The sequence below is a fragment of the Crotalus tigris genome, unplaced genomic scaffold (assembly GCF_016545835.1).
Source record: "Crotalus tigris isolate CLP2741 ecotype Arizona unplaced genomic scaffold, ASM1654583v1 scf7180000017710.2780689, whole genome shotgun sequence".
Taxonomy (NCBI): Eukaryota; Metazoa; Chordata; class Lepidosauria; order Squamata; family Viperidae; genus Crotalus; species Crotalus tigris.
Window position 1 is genome coordinate 306,419 of NW_024096582.1, and position 19,534 is coordinate 325,952.

General features: G+C 41.2%; 2 protein-coding genes and 1 long non-coding RNA gene across 13 annotated transcripts in view; 2 read left to right on the top strand and 1 right to left on the bottom strand.

Annotated features, from left to right (window-relative positions):
- CUL2 (cullin 2) overlaps nt 1-1,715 on the bottom strand; it is a 50,577-nt gene extending 48,862 nt beyond the window's left edge. For 2 of the 7 annotated variants that reach the window (XM_039338565.1, XM_039338566.1), the window contains exon 1: nt 1,419-1,712. The gene's annotated coding sequence lies outside the window, so the exon portion shown is untranslated. Of the gene's footprint in view, nt 1-1,153; nt 1,294-1,418 lie in introns of those variants that run through there. The other 5 variants (XM_039338564.1, XM_039338563.1, XM_039338567.1 and 2 more) reach the window with 5 other exon arrangements.
- LOC120306022 lies at nt 1,184-4,189 on the top strand. The gene is made up of 3 exons (XR_005556154.1): nt 1,184-1,286; nt 1,771-2,174; nt 4,131-4,189. It is a non-coding gene; the product is annotated as an uncharacterized LOC120306022 (long non-coding RNA).
- A 2,833-nt stretch (nt 4,190-7,022) lies between these two features.
- The window catches only part of CREM (cAMP responsive element modulator), a 51,581-nt gene continuing 39,069 nt past the window's right edge, over nt 7,023-19,534 (top strand). Inside the window, exons 1-2 of one of the 5 annotated variants that reach the window (XM_039338581.1) lie at nt 7,023-7,082; nt 7,642-7,791. Coding sequence is in view for 1 of the 5 variants with exons in the window: in XM_039338577.1 (XP_039194511.1) it covers nt 18,885-18,955 (71 nt within the window). In the remaining 4 variants the exon portion in view is untranslated. Of the gene's footprint in view, nt 7,083-7,641; nt 7,792-10,424; nt 10,445-17,139; nt 18,166-18,196; nt 18,509-18,531; nt 18,956-19,534 lie in introns of those variants that run through there. The other 4 variants (XM_039338584.1, XM_039338582.1, XM_039338583.1 and 1 more) reach the window with 4 other exon arrangements.

Consider the following 19,534-nt stretch of genomic DNA (forward strand, 5'->3'; position numbering starts at 1 on the left):
TACTACTGAACTTTACTACTACTAAAAAGTTGCAACTACTGGTGATTTATCCTTATAATATTACTACTCCCACCTGAATTATAAATTCTAAGAGGGGAGGATATTTTGGATGAAACTCAAATAGATCAATTTCAAGCAAAACCTTTTAGGTGAAAGAGTATAAAAATAATAGTATCAAGAAAAATAGCTTATTTCTATTATCTATTATATTTTGTAATATATAATGATATCTGAAGAGCATGTTGGGTGTTATAATAGTTTAATTAAAGCAAATAGCTAGGCTATTGCAGGTACCCCTAAATTAACTTTTCATATGGCCAATTAAAACAAGACAAAAAGACAAATTGGTGAACCACTTTTGTCATGTAATTGGGAGTAATGGTTCATAAGTACAACTTGAGCACTTTTTTATAAAACATTACATCATTAGAATGAGTATAAGTGATATAATATTTGTAATGATCATGGTCTTGTCAGTAAATTACTTTTTCCCATGCGCTATAAACTGCCTGCCTTTCTATATCACAAACTCTAAATTAGAGCACAATCTCCTGTTATCTTTTTTCAGCATTGCGAAAGTAAAGTAAATATCCGTCTGGAAGATAATGGCATGAGGCCATCCTCATGAAGGAAACGCTATAGAAAAATGTCTTTCGATGTAAAATTTAAATGCTCTCTAACTTTAAGATCCAACCAGCATTTAACATTTTGCATCCTTTATTCGGGATCGACAAGCAAGAAACCGGCAGAAGTTGGGACATCCCGGAGTTTGAAGGCATAACCTTATCTCACCTAGATTAAAGGAAATATAACATGTTTTTAACACTGAATCAGCCGGTTTGCTTTCAGGATCATGCAAATATTCTCTTCCCCCGCAGCCATCTCCCCCCCCCCAATGAGGGCAAAAACAAAAACACTGGTGTGGACCGGATGATCCTAACCGAGTTTTCTCAATCATGCACGGATTTGGTTGATGCCTTGCCGGGTCAGGGCCTGCTTGGTGCCTATTCCAGCATCCCCACCCAGCAGCTTTTACGTCCTGCCGATTTCAAGTGACTAACTCGGCAAGGATGTCAGCCGATCCGCTCTAAACACGGGTTGCACCATCTCTAGCTCCAGACACAAGCACGCACGGACGCGTTCGCATACTCACATTTAATACCGAGACCGAGAAAGGGGAGAAGCAAGCGATAATCGGCTAAGGTAATGAGGCCGGGGAGGCTGGTAGCTTGATCAGCCGAGGGTCAATGCATCAGTTCCGTCCCCCCAAGAGAAAGAAGCCGGAGGTAAGAGGGACTAGAGAGGCAGGGAGGCACCGGATCCTCCGGGGAGCGATGAAAGGAGTTGTCGCGGGGGGAGGGAAGATCGGAGAAGGAAGAGCATCCCCCTACCCTCACCCTCTTCCCTTTTGCTGTTACCTGGCAACAGGAAAGGCCTGGGTCAGCGTCGCGTCCCCACGCCCTCGCCGCACCGTGTGTATCTCGCGCGCAGACTGCTCTCCCAGACCCCCCTCACAGGGTTGCCATTACCCAGCCGCCACGGCTGCCTGTTGAACCCCACCCTCTGGGTTCCCATTGGCTCAGCGCGAGCGGGGGCAGAGCGGGCGCCACCATTTCACCACTCTTTCTTGACGCCCTCCAAGGCTGAAAGGCAACCGTTTCTTCCCTCCTTTTCTCAGTGTCAAGTCGTTCTGTCAGACAGCACGTCATGGGCTAACACCAATAACCTGACCTCTTTTCATTACTCTTTTTACTTCTCCTCCCCTCCCAGGCTGCGAGGGGAGTTGGTTTCGCCCCATGTATGGAACACGAGAAGGGCCAAACAACCACGCCACTGCCGTTCCTTTACATAAATGAATAAATACGGTTTCCTCCGGCGCAGCACAGGGTTTGGATTGCGCAGGCGCAGTCAGACTTTAATCTGCGCGGGGCTCTCACTTTGTTAGGTGAGTCTGCACTGCTTTCTGGCCACAGGTGTAGTGGAGGTCCGTTCTCTCTCTCTCTTCTTTCTTTTGAGAGAAGCCTTTTTCAGAATGGGTTAAAAAAATTGCTATATCTACAGAGGAAAACAATAGTCCGGCTAATGCTGCTGCGGTTCCTCGATTTACTATATCTCGCCTTTCCCTCAGAAGCTTCACACCCGCCTTCGGGCTTCTCTGACAGCAGCCCCTTCAGGTGTGGACGCGGACATTGGGGTCATTCAGTGAGCTTCTGCGGCTGAGGGGGGACTTCATCCGGGTCTGTTTAAGAACCACGGGTTGTGCTGTATCGGAACCTGCCAGACTCGGAAAGCTGATTTTGGGGGGCGGGTTGGAGGGGGATGTTGCTGATTTGCAATGTAATCATGGCTCCGATTCACGGTTGGTTTTTTGGGCTTAGCTTTCTATGAACCTCTTTTTCCAAATGGTCCCTGCTGAGATTTATCTTACAAATATTGAACGTTTGAAAAGATACTGTGGTACAGAATCAAATACGATGTTGGAAAGCCTGCTTTGTCACAAGCCTGACAAAGAGATGTCAACGGACATTTTGAAATTTATGTAAAAACTTACCTTGCAGTCCAAACTAACAGTTGTGAGTCCTATAAAATTAGTATAAATCAAAAGCCCAGGTATTTTATAACTGGCCCCCTATTTTTTTTTCTTTCAACAAAAACAGGAATAGAAAGGCATTTAAATGAGTGCAAGTTTTTAAACTTCATCTTAAATATAGCCCCTGACATTTCACTCTAAATACTGAGTAATCTGATTTATAATTGTTTCTCAAGATATGAGATTGGCAACTATGTAAATCAAAAAAATAACCAATCTCATAGAATGGCTCTGAAGGGCTACTGTTAATAATACTCTGTGGTTAGCTCTCAAGTGAACTGTTGCTGGAGAGAGTGTGGTGAAGGACAAATAAACAGTGAGAATCGATCTGTCCAAAGTAGCTTAAAAGTCTTGTTATTTCATGGCATAATAAAACTTTATCTTAGTGACTTTATAGCAAGAGATTCTTCCATTTGATTGTTTTCAATTCTACAACCCTGCTATTGTCTTTTCCCATGCAGGTATGGTATAATCCTGATAGCTTTCTTGAAATCAGGCAAACTATTTACTGCCCCCTGCTGCACACAGAAATTTATATTCTCTGTAGGAGAACCAGGTGCAAAAAATCAGAACATTTTGAAAGCACCTTTTCTAAATAACAGAATTTATTAAAAGACATAAGCTGTTGTGAGCTGCAGTTCATTTTATCAAATGCTTAATAACCGGAGTTAAATTCTGTGCAATAAAGCTGGTTGTCTTAATATACTACAGATATTCCAATATTCCAATCTATTGAGGAATGAAAGAGATGCTTGTGGCCTTTCCTACAGTTTAATATTTTATATAGACTTCTGTACTTGCTGTACTTATCAAAAAAAAGAAGAAAGAAAAAAATTTACTTCACTAAGCTCTTGCTTACGTAGGTGGCCCTTAGGAAAATTTTCAGGCCTTAACAAAATTCTGCAGAGGCAAGAGCCTTAATTCAAAATTATTTCTTTTCTTTTCTTGAGAACATCTAGCTGCTATAAAGATCAGTGGTTAACGTTCTGGGAGTTGGTAAGAACAATCTAGAGTCATTTCTGCTAAAGCTAATAAGAGTGCAATCCTAGGTTTCTTATATCCTAACAATAGTAGATATATGTTTTTAGCCAATAAACTCATTCAAGCTAAATCAAATGCTGTATAGCACACACATATCTATCCACAATGACTTAAAGTCCTTAGATTCTGTTCAGAGTTTTTTCAAGAATTTTTCCAGGTCTCATGCTGCGTTTCAAATGGGTTAATTTTTTATAAAATGTATTGGTCACCCATCTTACCACAGGATAACTGGATGGTTTATACTCTTTTGACTTGCATGTCAATGGGAATGATCTCACCAGAGGTATCAGTCCTTGTATGCCAACTCTTATTGACTCACACTTAGGTTTTCTGATGTCCATTGACACCAATTCCTTTTGGTGACTTTTCATCAAGATGCAGGGTAAAAATCTCAGCTGATCTCTGTCTTTCTCTTTTTGTTCCTGTGGCTCATTACTACATTTAAACCTAAAAAAAAGGAAAAGCTAGGATTTATTATTTATCTTACTTTATTTAACAGAGGCAGAAGAGATTAAGAAGAGGTGGCAAAACTACACAGAAGGACTGTGTAGAACGAGCTTAACGTCCCAGATAACTACGATGGGGTGGTCACTGACCTCGAGCCAGACATCCTAGAATGTGAAGTGAAATGGGCCCTAGGAAAACTGAGCAACAACAAAGCTAGTGGAGATGACAATATTCCAGCTGAGCTATTCAAAATCTTAAAAGACGATGCAGTAAAAGTACTACACTCAATTTGCCAGCAAATTTGGAAAACTCAACGGTGGCCACAGGATTGGAAAAGGCCAGTTTACATTCCAATTCCAAACAATGTTCAAACTATCACACCATTGCACTCATTTCACATGCTAGTAAAGTTATGCTTAAAATCCTACAAACTAGACTCCAGCAGTATGTGGATTGAGAACTACCAGAAGTACAGGCAAGATTTCGAAAAGGCAGAGGAACTAGATATCAAATTGCCAACATATGCTGGATCATGGAGTTCCAGAAAAACATCTACTTCTGCTTCATTGACTATGCTAAAGCCTTTGATTGTGTGGATCACAACAAATTGTGGCAAGTTCTTAAAGAGATGGGAGTACCAGACCATCTCATTTGTCTCTTGAGAAACCTATATGCGGGTCAAGAAGTAACAGTGAGAACTGGACACAGAACCACTGATTGGTTCAAAATTGGAAAAGGAATCCGGCAAGGCTGTATACTGTCGCCCTGCCTATTTAACTACATGCAGAGCACATCATGAGAACGGCAGGGCTACATGAATCAAAAGTTGGAATTAAGATTGCTGGGAGAAATATCAACAACTTAAGATATGCAGATGATACCACTCTTAATGGCAGAAAGTGAAGAGGAACTAAAGAACCTCTTGATGTGGGTGAAGAAGGAGAGTGCAAAAGTTGGCTTGAAACTCAACATTAAGAAAACCAAAATCATGGCATCTGGCCCTCTCAATTCCTGGCCAATAGATGGGGAAGAAATGGAGGTAATGACAGATTTTAATTTCCTGGGCTCCAAGATCACCGCAGATGGGGACTGCAGCCAAGAAATTAAAAGACGCTTGCTCCTGGGGAGGAAAGCAAATCTAGACAGCATACTAAAAAGCAGAGATATCACTCTGCCAACAAAAGTGCGTGTAGTCAAGGCCATGGTTTTCCCAGTTGCAGAAGAAGAACATTGTGGCTTCAAAATCTAAGGGACTGGTTTGGACAAAACTCAGCAGCACTTTTTCGTGCGGCTGCTGATAAAAACAGGATCACCAACATGATCACCAACGTCCAATAACAGATATGGCACAAGAAGAAGTAGAATGTATGGATGTGAAAGTTGGACCATAAGAAAGGCTGAGCAACAAAGAATTGGCCTTTGAACTATGGTGCTGGAGAAGACTCCTGCGAGTCCATTGGACTGCAAGGCATTCAAATCGGTCATTCCTAGAAGTGATCAACCCCGACTGCTCTTTAGAAGGCCAGATCCTGAAGTTGAAACTCAAATACTTTGGCCACCTAATGAGAAGAAAGAACTCACTGGAGAAGGGCCTAATGCTGGGAAAGATTGAGGGCAATAGAAGAAGGGGACGACAGAGAATGAGATGGCTGGATGGAGTCACTGAAGCAGTAGGCGTGAGCTTAAATGGACTCCAGAAGATGGTAGAGGACAGGAAGACCTGGAGGAACATCCATGGGATCGCGATGGGTCGGACACGACTTCGCAACTAACAACAACAAAATTTCTATCCCACCTATATTATTTTTACAAATAGCTCAAGGTGGCAAAGAGGCATGGGGAGGGGTCTGTGGTTAGAACTGAGGCTTGATGATCAGCAAATCCAAGTTTGAGACTTGAAATACTGTGTGGCAGGGTGAGCTCCCGCCACTCATTTCAGCTCCTGCCCATATAGCATTATGAAAACATGTACAAATGTGAGTAGATAAATAGACACCACTTTGTTTGGAATCCTTGTGGGGATGAAAGAGGGGAGCCTCCATTGGGCAATGGTGATAACACCAGCTAATACTCAGAAGTGCCTTGGTGATTGTTTCCAGATCCCATCATCTGCTGAACATCTACTTTTTTTGACGCAGTAAACTCCTGGCTTTCTGTACATCCCCATACGCTAAATAAATAACTTAAGGCAGTGAACATATCCAACACACCTTCCCCCTCCTTCACCAAAGTGTATTGCATATCAGGTAGAATTGAATGCTATAGGCAATCTATAGGGTTGGGTTCCTTCCTGCAAACCTTTTAGACCTGCAAACTACATATTCAGTTTGACGTGCTTAGTAATCCCTATTGTTTTCACTTCTTGGGCTACTTTAGTGTCCTACCCTTAGCAATATTGGATGGATGGTTTCATAAAATCTGTTTAATTAGACAAATTGTCCCTGTGATCAAAATGAACCAGAGATCCTGGTGCATGTATTTCTTCACTGACTTTTCTGTAAGAATTTATGAGCTGGAATAAGTGCCGCCCCTTAGTACAGATCATGCTTTGCATGAGAAAAGTACATCTTCCTTCTCCTGTCCTTACCACTTTCTACAGAGGGATGATCAAGAGCATCCTGTCATACAGCATTACAATCTGTTTTGGAAGGATAGATAGATAGATAGATAGATAGATAGATAGATAGATAGATAGATAGATAGATAGATAGATAGATAATCATCAGACAGGAAGGCGGGGCAGAGAGTGGTGAGGATGGCAGAAAAGATCATTGGCTGTTCCCTCCCATTCATCAAGGACGTAGCATATAAGTGTTGTTTGGGCAGGGTCTGCAAGATTGTCTGGGATACTACACATCCTCTTCACAATCTGTTTTCTTTGTTACCTTCTGGGAGGAGGCTTCGTGGTATCTGAAGCAGAACATCCAGATTCAGTCACAGTTTTCTTCCGTACAGTATTAACCTTGTGAACTCTCAAGCTTCCTCTTTCCACTATGTATTCAAGGTGAGAGTGATTAATATTTATATGTTATTTATATATAAGGATGTATATTTATGCATATCTTGTATATAGCATGTTCAAATGTGTGTTATATATGTGTACACTTTTGAGAGCAATAAACAAAATTTCATTTGTAATGTGTGCCAATGTGCCCACAGTAAAAAATGACAATAAAGGTCTATCTATCTATCTATCTATCTACTATCTATCTACTATCTATCTATCTATCTATCTATCTATCTATCTATCTATCTATCTATCTATCTATCTATCTGTGTTTTCAGTGAGGAAAAAGTAACTTATATTGTTGAACTTTCTGATGTAGCCATTATCACAGAGTTGCCAAGTTTTTATAAGCAGATATTACTATAAGAATGTTCAAGGTGTCTTAACCTTGGAATAATGTCACCAGAATTTACTTTTGTCCTTTTATTTTTTTCCTATTTTGCTTTGAATTGTGTTTTATTTTCTTATATTTGCACATTTTAATTGGCAATTCTGTTTGGTGGTTTTATTGCCATTGTATTTGAGCGTGCTTTTATGTGCTGTTTTTTAATTGTAGCTAGTTTGCTGGGATTGGCCCACCCCACTTGCTCTGACAGAAGGAGCTTGCTGCAGATCCCAACGGACAAGAAATTTCAACCAGCAAGGTCTTTGAGAAGAGCTTTTTATATCATGACCCCTTGCTTTCTGGAACATCTTACTCTCAGAGGTGAGATCCAATACTCCAGTTTTGACCTTTTGGAAGGGCCTTAAAATCTGCCTTTGCCAGTTGGCTTGGGTAACCAATGGGGACATGCTATGCTGGAGGTATTTGTGGAATAATGTCTGTTCTCTTGTTTTTTAATCTTTATTTAATTGTTAATTTTAATGCTTTTATATTTATAATTTTATCACATTGTAAGACCAGAGTTGCCTTGAATAGGGACATGGGTGGTTACTTAAGGAACTGTCTCATCCCAATGTGATTGGCCTGCCCCACCCATTCCATGAGAGAATGCATAGTGTGGGCCCCTCGGCCAGTGAATTCTGGTTGGCAGGGTCCAGAGCCTTCTCTGCCATTGCTCTTGCCCTTTGGAACATCTTGCTCCCACCCCCCCTGTGAGATCAGCTCTCACCTTCCTGAATTTCCGCAAGAGCTTGAAGACCTGGTTCTGCCAGTTGGCTTGGTCCAATAGGGGAGGGTCATTCTGGGGTGATTGATAGATTAACAACAGATCTCATTTCCCCACCCACCCATGCTCATCCTACTCCCATCTTTCAGTTATACCTGACAGTTTGCATTTTATAGTAATTTATTCTTATTATATATACATTTCTGTATAGTTTTATTCTTTTTAACATTGTAAGCCAATCACCTCATATTGAGATGGGTGGCAAACAGATTTAATATATAATATAAATCCAGTAAGTAAATAAAAATATAATTTCACATGTCATATTTTTAAATGTCTTATCAAATTCTCTTGACATGCTAATTCTGAAACCAAATTTTAAAAAAAATAATAGTGTGATCTTCCAAAATACACATTTTTTAAAATTGAACCCAGTCACATTGTTTTATAGGTGCATCTTACTTATGAGCACTCTTCTCAGAACAGAAATACTGTGAGTACTGTGCTCATACCAACTTCAGATACTTTTCCAATTAAGTTACTGGGGTTTTGTAGAGTTTGGTAATACTTCCATTTATTTATAATATAATGGGTCAGTATTTAATGGTGGTTCATAGTTGTCCTAAAGAGACATGTCAGTATTCAAGATGGAATTTGGGGCCTCAAATTTAGCCCTGTTTTCAGCAGCAATTAATTGCTTTACAGACAGGACCTCATATCCAAAATGTAATTGGAAGAAAAAAGGTATGATGCTACTTTCTAGAAGATACTTTTATTTCCTTAGGGTTTAGTAATCACCTTAGTGATAACTCAGGAAGCCAGATTTCTGGGGCAAGTTAAACCACATAACTCAATCTTTCTCAAACCTCAGATGCATTTTTTACAGTTCTTATCTCCACCATGCTGACTATAAATGACAGAAGCATCATTCTAGGGTGTATATTTATAGCACACACTGGAAGGAAAATGACCTGTTCTGAGTTCTTACCAAATAATCAGTAGATTAAAAAAATACCTGAGAATTTTATCCATAATCACTACATGGGTGATGATTTTATTAAAACCAGAAATGTAGTAATAGCAATACAAAGGATAAGAGTAGACTTGGAAGAAAATCGGAACACTTTGTTTTGAGAGAAAATACAGCCAAGAAAGAAATTTCAATTATTTATCTTCTTTCTTAGCCCCATTCTTTGTTATACAGATAAACATTTATCTGATGAGCAGCTGTTTCCCCAGGCATGTTTTTCCCCAGATAAAATTCCTTTGCAATCAGTTAACCACATTAAATTGAATCACACATACACACAAAATAGTTGTGTTGGCCAATTTTCATAAAAATTGGTGGAGTGGTTTCAGAACTTTTTATCTTCAAAAACTGGTTTTCACTGGGAGAGAGCCTCAGGGTTTGGCAAAATGAAAACTGAAAAAAAAAAACTTCCAAAGGAGAGTAGCCTAAAGCTATCTAAATATGGTTGAACATGGTTAATGTGAGAGATGATGCAAATTGTAGTTCATACAGATGTGTATGCTTTGAAACTATTAATCATACGTTTCTTCTATCTTGCTGATAGTATGAAGAGGGAGAAAGATGGTATTCTATCTTTCCTGTATCAGACTCAGGGTTTTTTATTATTCTTCCACTGATGGATAAATAGAACAGATTTAAAAAAATAAAATGGAAAGGGGAGAGACCTTTCTCTGCCTTCCCTGTTTGTAATGATTATACCAGTAATAGTCAATAGGATAAAGATAGAAAGTGGTGGTGGTGTTTGCAAATAAGAGAGCAGAGGATCAGACTGCCACAAGCAATGTACAATGCAAATCACACCACCTTTTTTTGTAGAAGGTCCTGATATTGCCCACATGCCCAAAAGAAGTAGACTTTGCACCACAAAAAAAACATCACAAGTGCTTTTGTGCTCTGACAAGTCTGTAGAAGCTGCTGAGAAAGTGTTAGGAATGTCAAAAGTCACTCATTTGAGGACAAATGCTGCCTTTCCCATTCTAGACCAGTGGTTCTCAGCCTTTTTAATGCTGCGACCCCCAACCTTTCATAAGTCGAGGACTACCCAACCAGTCGTAAGTCGAGGACTACCCAACCGGTAGTAAGTTGAGGACTTTCCCTGCCTGGGAGCACTGTGCATGCGTGATGCCGCCCCCTGCGCCAGCCGAGGCATAACTGGCAAGCGGCAGAGATGGAGCAAGCCAACCACTGGCTGGGCCACCAGCTGGCCCAGCCGAAGGGAGGTAAGGCACCCGCCGGGCCCCACGCACACCAGCAACCCTCTCTGCGCCCGCCGGCCTCCCACCTCCCATCCAAATGAGATGATGCTAAGTAGCTGGAACTTTTTTCCAAGCTCATGTGGAAGGTGAAAATCAAGCTGCTTAGTGAGTATGTGGGAGATATTGTTCCTGTTTGAATGGTGTTCAAAGCACTCCTGCACATTTTCTATGATTGTAGAGCGTTGTTTTTTTATATCAAGTTATTCAAGGAAAGTTATCTATTGAATTCTTTTTACCTGCCTCAGCTGGACTGGCCAAAAGTGGTACTTCACAAATCTCAAAGTTTATTGTAATATAAAATCAACCTAACATGCTGTTTGTATAAAATCCAATAAAATATTCTTGTGGAAAAATAAAGCCTTAAAAAATAAAGGGCTTTTACGAAATTCCATGGGTGAAAGAGAGATCTTTATTTTTGCGCAAAAGGTTCAGAAGTGATTTAACAATCAGCAAATTTCTGAACAAGGGGGAGGGTCTAAACTAAAGCTTTATAGGTTTCTTTATCTCAGGAACAAAGGAAGCATAGATGGAATCTTACATTGTATATGGAATCTACTTTTGTGTAACATTCAGATAGTTTCTCACACGTTAGCTCCATTTCTCATGGGAATACAATGAAGGCAGTTTTTACTTTTATACAATGTTTCTAAATATGCATTAGGTCATTCACGTACTGTTAATACAGCTTTTGGCTAACACAGCTTTCTTTTCAGAGATTATGCAGACACATGATTTTTGCTTTTAGTGATTTTTCATTATTATTATTATTATTTTACTTTATTCTTCTTTATTCTATGTTATTCTATTTCTTTCCCACTTTACTCCCCCCTTTTGGAAGTTTTCCAGCTTAAACTTCCATTATTCTACCTCTGATTCCGGATCTCCTGAAGGTACCACTTTATATTCCCATAAGGCTAACATTGTTTCATGTTTTGCTGTTAATTGGGCTGTACTTTCTGAGATTCTCCGAATCATGGCTATAAGACAGGGGATCAAGCAAGGAATTAAAATACATCCTAGAATTAACAAAACTTTCAGGCCTACAAACCTTCATAGTCATAGCAGCCTTGTTAATTCCAGGATCCATAGCAGTGGTCTCATTGGTTCCAGACCACCATTTACCATCTTCCCATATCCCTGTGCATAGGAGGTCACTTACTGCTACACAAGATTCTGTTTTGTTTCTTGAGTAACATACGTGTCCTACCAAATTGGAAGTGAGACCCCAATCACCATCTTTCCCACTTGTATAGGTTAAATTATTATTTTTAGACATTTCCAGTACCTTGGTATAATTTAACTCTTGTGCCTCCCATGGCCACCTTTCTCCCATGTTTGTTCCACCACACACAAAACAGTTAGACACGCCTAAAGTATGAGCAATGTCTTCTGCTAACTTAACAAAGGTATTGGTTACATGTCTAGATACTTCAGGAATATGTAGGTTCTCCATTTCCTCATAATATGACCAAAATAATGATTTTTGTTCTGGTCTTTTGGTTGCAGTTATAATTTTGACTTCTATTTCTGACATTGGGTCATAGCCATTTGTATCTATTCCTATCCCAAACATCCATTTCTTACCTTCCCACCTATTTTGTTCTAGGAACCAACTGCCATTCTTGACTGTGAGAGTCACCAAATTACAGTTATCCGTTCCACAGGAATCTGCTTTTGTTTCATTCTTTTCAAACAAGATGTGGTCTATCTCTTTTGGGTCTTGGGTATGCCACTTAATACATGACCACCACTTACATTTGACCGCACATCCATCTGGTGGGCACAAGTACTTATGTTTTGGGATAAAATTGTGAATATTACCGATCCCTCCGCAACCATATGTTGGAGTCCAGTAATTAGCTGCTTTGCAAACATCAAAGGTGACGCTAAAACTGGAGTGTGGATTGGATTTCCATTGGGAGATCCCTAAGAGTGCCTGGTCCTTATAGCTAGTTCTTGTTCTATGTGTTTTGATTTGTAAGGCCCAACGATCAGGATCAGACTTCGGGTTATAACACTGATATTGGATACCTTTTCTACAAAATTTATATGTAGTTCTATTGTATGTACAAGAGTCAGGAGAACTATCTTGACACCCTTCTGGTTTAACTGTATGGTAAATCAAAGTCTTGGTTATCTGGTTTCCTTGTTTTGTAGTTTTGATACAGTTTTGACAACCTTGGTTTCCCTGTGTTTCTGCTCTTTCTTGGTGTGTGCTACTCAATAATTCTTTATTAGAGGGTTTCTGTATTATGACCTCTCGTGTAGCCATTGTACTGATTTGTGTAGGAATGTGTGTGCATATTAAATAATTAACAAATATTACGAGCTGTAGAATCCTCATATCTTCCACCGTGCGTAGAGAGACAGCTTCCTGGGGTGTCTCAGCAAGGTTGTTGATCACACCGTGTCTTGGGAACCCGTTGCTGTATTTCTTGTAAATTTCAACACCAAAGGCTTGTCAGTCTTGTCCACCTTGTAGGTCACCGGATCTGCAGGTGCAGCTGCTTTCACTCTACTCCAATGGATCCAAGATTTTCCTTCCAGGGTTTTCACTGCCAAAGGAGAACACATGACAACAGTATACGGTCCTTTCCATCTTGGGCTCAAGGGATCTGATTTCCAGTGCTTTACCCACACTCTATCTCCAGGCTTGAACCCATGTGTTGCTGTAACCACTAGAGGGGGTTGTTGTTCCATCATATAATGGCGCAATTTTGAAATGGCCAAATTATGAAGCTGTAACTGATGTAACAATTTCTGTTGATCTACTCCCCCCTTATGTGCCAAATCGGGCCATCCTTGACTGTCAGGTTTAAACAGGCAAGGAGGACAGCCAAACATGAGCTCATAAGGACTAAGTTGTAATTTAGTGCGGGGGGCCAGTCTGATTGCATACAAAACCATAGGCAAAACATCTGGCCAGTGTAGATGAGTTTCCAAACAAAATTTGGTAATAAGTGTTTTAATTGTTCTATGGGATCTTTCCACTCTAGCAGCCGATTGAGGGCGGAAAGCACAATGAAATCTCCATTTAATTCCTAATGCTTGGGCTAAAGCCTGATTGATTTGGTGTACAAATTCAGGGCCATTATCTGATGAAATCCTAGATACATGAACCTTGTGACATCTGATTGGAGAGGGGGACCTTCTAATGCAGCTCTTTTTGCTTCTTTGTCTGCCTTCCTATTGCCCTGGGTAATAAGGCTTGAGTCTTTTTGATGTCCAGGACAATGGATGATTGCAACTTTGGATGGCAATTGGGCTGCCTTGATAAGTCTTTTAATCAAAGTTGCATATTGGATAACTTTGCCTGTGGAATCCAAATATCCTCTCTCTTTGTAGATAGCCACATGTGCGTGTATTGTTAAAAATGCATATTTACTATCTGTATATACATTTAAAGTCCTTCCCGCTGCTACTTCTAATGCACGGGTCAAGGCATATAATTCTGCAAACTGTGAACTGGCTTGACTAGGCAACTGTGCTGATTCAACAATAGAAGTTTGAGAAACTATTGCGTAACCAGAGTATCTACATCCTTTATCCATAAAGCTAGAACCATCAGTAAACCATTGATAGTCTGGATTATGCAAGGGTTGGTCTGTAAGGTCAGGTCTGCAAGAATATTGTAGTTCTATTGTTTGCATGCAGTCATGAACAGGTTTGGTTGAATTAGGAATTGGCATTAGAGTTGCTGGGTTTAAAGTTGAACATTGTTGCAGTGTAACTTGTGGATTTTCTAATAAAAGAGCCTGTATTTTATGCATTCGTTGATTACTTATCCATAAATGTCCTTTATTGTCAATGATTGTCTGCAAGGCATGACTAGTGTAAACAGTCACTGGAGCTGAAAAGGTTAACTTGTTTGCCTCCTGCAGTAATAGCATAACTGCTGCTAGAATTTTTAAACATTGGGGCCAGCCTTGTGAAGAAATGTCCAGGTGTTTTGACAGATAAGCGACAGGGCAGTTCCAACTTCCCTGTTTTTGGGTAAGGACCCCTAAAGCTACATTTTGTCTTACATCCACATAAAGTGAAAAAGGCTTAGATATATCAGGTAGTCCTAGGGCAGGGGCTGTGGTGACAGCCTGTTGCAATTGTCTCATTGCTTGGGTTTGTTCCTCTTGCCACAAAAGAGGTTCTTTTTCTGGTCCCCTTAAAGCTTGGTACAATGGTTTAGCTGTGAGAGCGAAGTTAGGAATCCAAATTCTACAGAAGCCTGTAATTCCCAAAAAGGCTCTAACTTCCTGTTTTGTTTCTGGGATGGGAATCTGTAACACCGCTTGCTTTCTCTGGGGGCCCAAAGTTCTTTGTCCTTGTGAAAGTTCATAGCCTAAATACATTACAGTCTCTTGAACTAATTGTGCTTTCTTTTTGGATGCTCTATAACCACAGTCTTGTAACAATTGGAGCAGTCTGGACGTGTTTTCAAAGCAATCCTCCCTGCTTTGGCCAGTTACTAAGACATCATCGACATATTGAAGGCAACAATCCTCTTGTCTGACTAACTTCAGATAAGCAAGATCTTGGGCTAGGGCTTGACTAAAGCACGTTGGCGAATTTTTAAATATACAGCTACCACAAGGATTTGATTGCTTGCCAATGGATTTATTTAGGACAGATCTGGTGGCTCCCGTGTCAACTAGCATCGGGACAACCTGTCCTCCCACCCTTATTTTAACAATGGGCTCTGGGGGTGGGGCGATAGAACCCTGTCCTCTTCAGTCTTCCCATTCCATGTCAGCTAAGCCGATCATGTTTTCTTCTCTTTCCTCTGTCTGATTGGGATAAACTGGATGCCCTCTTCCTTTGAAGCTCTTTCTGAAGCCTCTCTGGAAAGTCCCTCTAAATCCTCTTCCTCTTCCTCTTCCATACTGGCGAGATTGTCCCCTGGGTTGGCCATTCCTCTGGGGGCACTCCCTTTGCCAGTGTCCTTCTTGTTTACAGATGGCACACTGATTGGGTCCTAGGCATGTTCCTCCCAATGCCACGGCTAACATTTCAACTTTCTTTTTTTCTTTTTGATCTGATTTGCGTTCCTCCTCCCTGTCACAGTTACGGAACATATTGTAGCATTGAAATATTAGTGTTATCTGGTCCAGGAACCAACACCTCTCTTAGAGGGGCAATATTTTCTTCTGTTTTTATTTCTAACTTGCTCCTGGTGCGGCTAGAAACTGAGGTTTCACTTTCAAAGTTGTTCAAGCTTTTATCTGTTTCTTGAAGGGATTCAGCTGTTGCTAATTTTCCTTCCTCACCGGCTTCTGGCTGAAATTGGGCTTCTCTTTCAGGCAGAGGGAGTGGAATTTTCTGATTTATTCTCCCTTCTTCTCTTCTAGGAACGTAGGGGGGTGTTCTGGCGATTTCCTCCCTATCTTCCTGGCTGAAAATCTTAGCTTTTGTTTGAGGCTTGGCTTTTTGGCTTGCCAAATATATCTTTGCACACTCTATCTGACATTTTGCTAACCATCTGGGTCTCTGTGCAATGTTGATTTTCCATAGGGGTACTGGTCCCAATAACCATTTCCAGTCACAATTTGATGAACCCGTGCAACGAGTTCGGGATTCGCCCATCCCATTTTTGGCCACCCTACGCCCAGGGCAGTCCACTCAGATTCACAGAATCTTTTTAACATGGCTGGATTTGGTTTTGGATCTCCATAATCCCTAGAAAAACTCTTTTTGAACTTCGCACATGCACTGGAGTGGCGTCTGGTCAACGCTCTCTTTTGACTTTTTCCCACCCATTTCTCTAATACACTACCATTGATCACTCAGCATGAGCTACAATGGTTTAACCTCCCACACAATCCTGCCTATTGAAGGCTTAAGGACGCCACCTTTGCCTTCTAGGGGGTGATCAGTCCCCTCTTCCGATCCAAAAGGGATCAGGTTTCCCCTGTTTTACAATACTTGCCTGCAGGCGTTTTCCAGACTCCTTTGTTGATTTAAGATCTGTCTGTCACCCTCACGGATCCTCAGACTGGAATGCTTCCTGATGGGTTAATTCCCTTTCCTCCCGTCAAGTTCTCCTCGTAGTCAAGAGCTACGAAGCCGGCTTTGGAGCTGTCGTCGTTTAGGAGAGGGGGGGGCCCACCAGGGCAATCCGTCTTGGAAGGTTAAATCCTTTTTCTTAAAAGCCCTTAAAATTGTCCGGGCGGAGAAGTCGCCATAAATCTTGTGGAAAAATAAAGCCTTAAAAAATAAAGGGCTTTTACGAAATTCCATGGGTGAAAGAGAGATCTTTATTTTTGCGCAAAAGGTTCAGAAGTGATTTAACAATCAGCAAATTTCTGAACAAGGGGGAGGGTCTAAACTAAAGCTTTATAGGTTTCTTTATCTCAGGAACAAAGGAAGCATAGATGGAATCTTACATTGTATATGGAATCTACTTTTGTGTAACATTCAGATAGTTTCTCACACGTTAGCTCCATTTCTCATGGGAATACAATGAAGGCAGTTTTTACTTTTATACAATGTTTCTAAATATGCATTAGGTCATTCACGTACTGTTAATACAGCTTTTGGCTAACACAACTTTCTTTTCAGAGATTATGCAGACACGTGATTTTTGCTTTTAGTGATTTTTCATTATTATTATTATTATTTTACTTTATTCTTCTTTATTCTATGTTATTCTATTTCTTTCCCACTTTAATATAATCATATAATCAATATACTGTATGATCACTACACACATTTATTGAAATCATATTATGTGTCTTGAATTAACCTAAATTTTCCAAGTCAATATGATGCACTGAATCAAACAACTATACTGTTTGAGCAAACATGCTTTGCTAGCTACTGTAATTCTCAATACTATGGGAACCCAGCGTTTAGGCAGCATAAAAGTCCAGTCACTAACTTCCCAAAAGGAAGTGATCAAAGAACCAATAATAAACTATGCTAGGAAGTAGCTAACTATATTTTGTTTAGCATAACTATCGGGCAGCCAAGCCCCCCAAGTGACTCTGGAGCACTCTCTTCCATGAAGAGTAGCGAAACTGGGTTCCACATGCCCGGACGACCATTCCCGGACGACCACTAGACTAGATGACAGCATCGAGATGCATAGGCCACAATCTCCACAGTTCTCCAGGAACCGTATCAAGCTTTCAGGCCGGATGTAGTAGCCCAAATTTAATTCCCATACATGCCACGATGGAGGGCAGTCTCATGAAAGAATAGTCTTGTGGGGGTTTTCACACTCGTGCTATTTTTAGGGATATTTGTGCATTATGACTGCTACATGGAATTGTGGGAGTTGTAGTCGCACAGCTCCGGACACAGCTGTTCGTCCTTACTCGGATCAGCATTTGCTTCGATTCTAAAAGGCAACGAACTGGGCTATGAATCTCGTGTCCGCCCCTCGTAGTTAGCCAATGGGAGAGGGCTTGAAAGACGGTTGGCGTGAATTCCAGCGGTTGAGTCTCAAGAATGACCAATGAGGGAGGCCCTGGAGCGGCGGGGGTGGGCGAGGCGAGGCAAGCCCCACCCTGCCTCCTATTCCTTGCAGGCCCTGGAAAACTGGGCAGCGACGGCGACGGCCGCCATTTCCCTCGCCCCCTGCAGTGACGGCGCAGCGGCATCAGCACTGACGTGAGGCGACGCGCGGCCTCGCCCGGCCCAATCCCTCTTCCCCGCCTGCTTTCCCTGTGACGGGGGCGCCACGTACTCGGGTGAGTCGAGGAGGGGGCGGAGACACGTCGGGTGTGTGCAAGGCGGTCTGGCGTTTGGAGGCAGCGGCGGAGGGTTGGCTCTCGAGCAGGGGAAGCGACTGGTGCCGAGGACTCGAAGAAGGGAGGGGCAGGCGGGCGAGGAGTCGAGGCTGGTTAAAGGGAGGGGTCGGAGCGTGCCTTAGTACCGGAGCTTAATCCGACTGGCGTACTCTTCGCGGAGGGGAAAACTTCGTCGAGTCGAGAAAGATTTGCGCATGTGCAAAAAGGGTTCTTCCTGATTCACGAGTTTAGCTTTTTGGAGTGTGCTGCTTATCTGCAGCGACATTTGCCACATTTAGAGACTGTGAGTTTAATAGAATTAGGGTGTTTAAAAAGCATAGTGCACTTCCGTATTCTAATTGCTTGGGTGATCAGTCTACCTTAATTCTGTATCAACATGGTTTTGCAGCGCAATATTGTCATTCTGAAACTGGTGGCTTCCAAGCATGTGGCCAACAAATCATAACTTCCTCTAATGCTGGCCGAGCTGACAAAGTTCTTGATCTTTGGCACCGATATGCTGCTTTGGGGGCTCACCCAAGGTGGGGAGGGCCGTATCCCTGTCGAAGCAGCTCATCGAGTATGTTATATTCCCAGCTCTCCTATCTCACATTAATTGTTGCAATGATAAATTAGTGAAGCATGTGATATGCATATTGCCTTGAATTGCTTGGGAAAAGATGAGAAGTAAATCCCAAGAAATGGCTAGCCAGCAGATTCACCATATTTGGAGGACACCAATTGGGGATAAGTAGGTATTGGCTGTGTTTGCACAAAGCACTAACTGATTGTATCGGTATTTTGTTAATATACCTGGTTTGTTGAACTGCCCAATATGTAACAAGCCATAAACTAACCACAGTTAGACTTACACAATACAAGCCACAAACAAACCATTTGGCTACTGGATTGTGAGAAATAGCCCCAAGTTAGCTTCAGTTTGCCCTCTTCAGTTGTGTTAATCCATAGTTCTCATTGTATAACTTGATTTTCATTGGAGACAGCCTGATTTAAACAACTCCGATCTGTAGCTTTTAGGATTAAACTGCTTTAAAAGTAAGGGGATATAAAAATGCTCCATTCTTGCAGTTGAAAGTACTGCATATATTAGGACGGACTGAACTGAAGAAAAAAGCATTTATTAGCATGTTGGTTAATTTAATAAATAAAATATGTTAGCACTGTTTTGTGCAAGTTTTTATTTTAGTTTTATTTTCAAGAAATGATGTGATACAACTCAATGCAACTCTCTTTGTTAATGCTACAAGTCATCATTTAATGTATTTTTTTTGTTAACTACTATAAAATTTTGGTTTCTCTGCAATTTTGG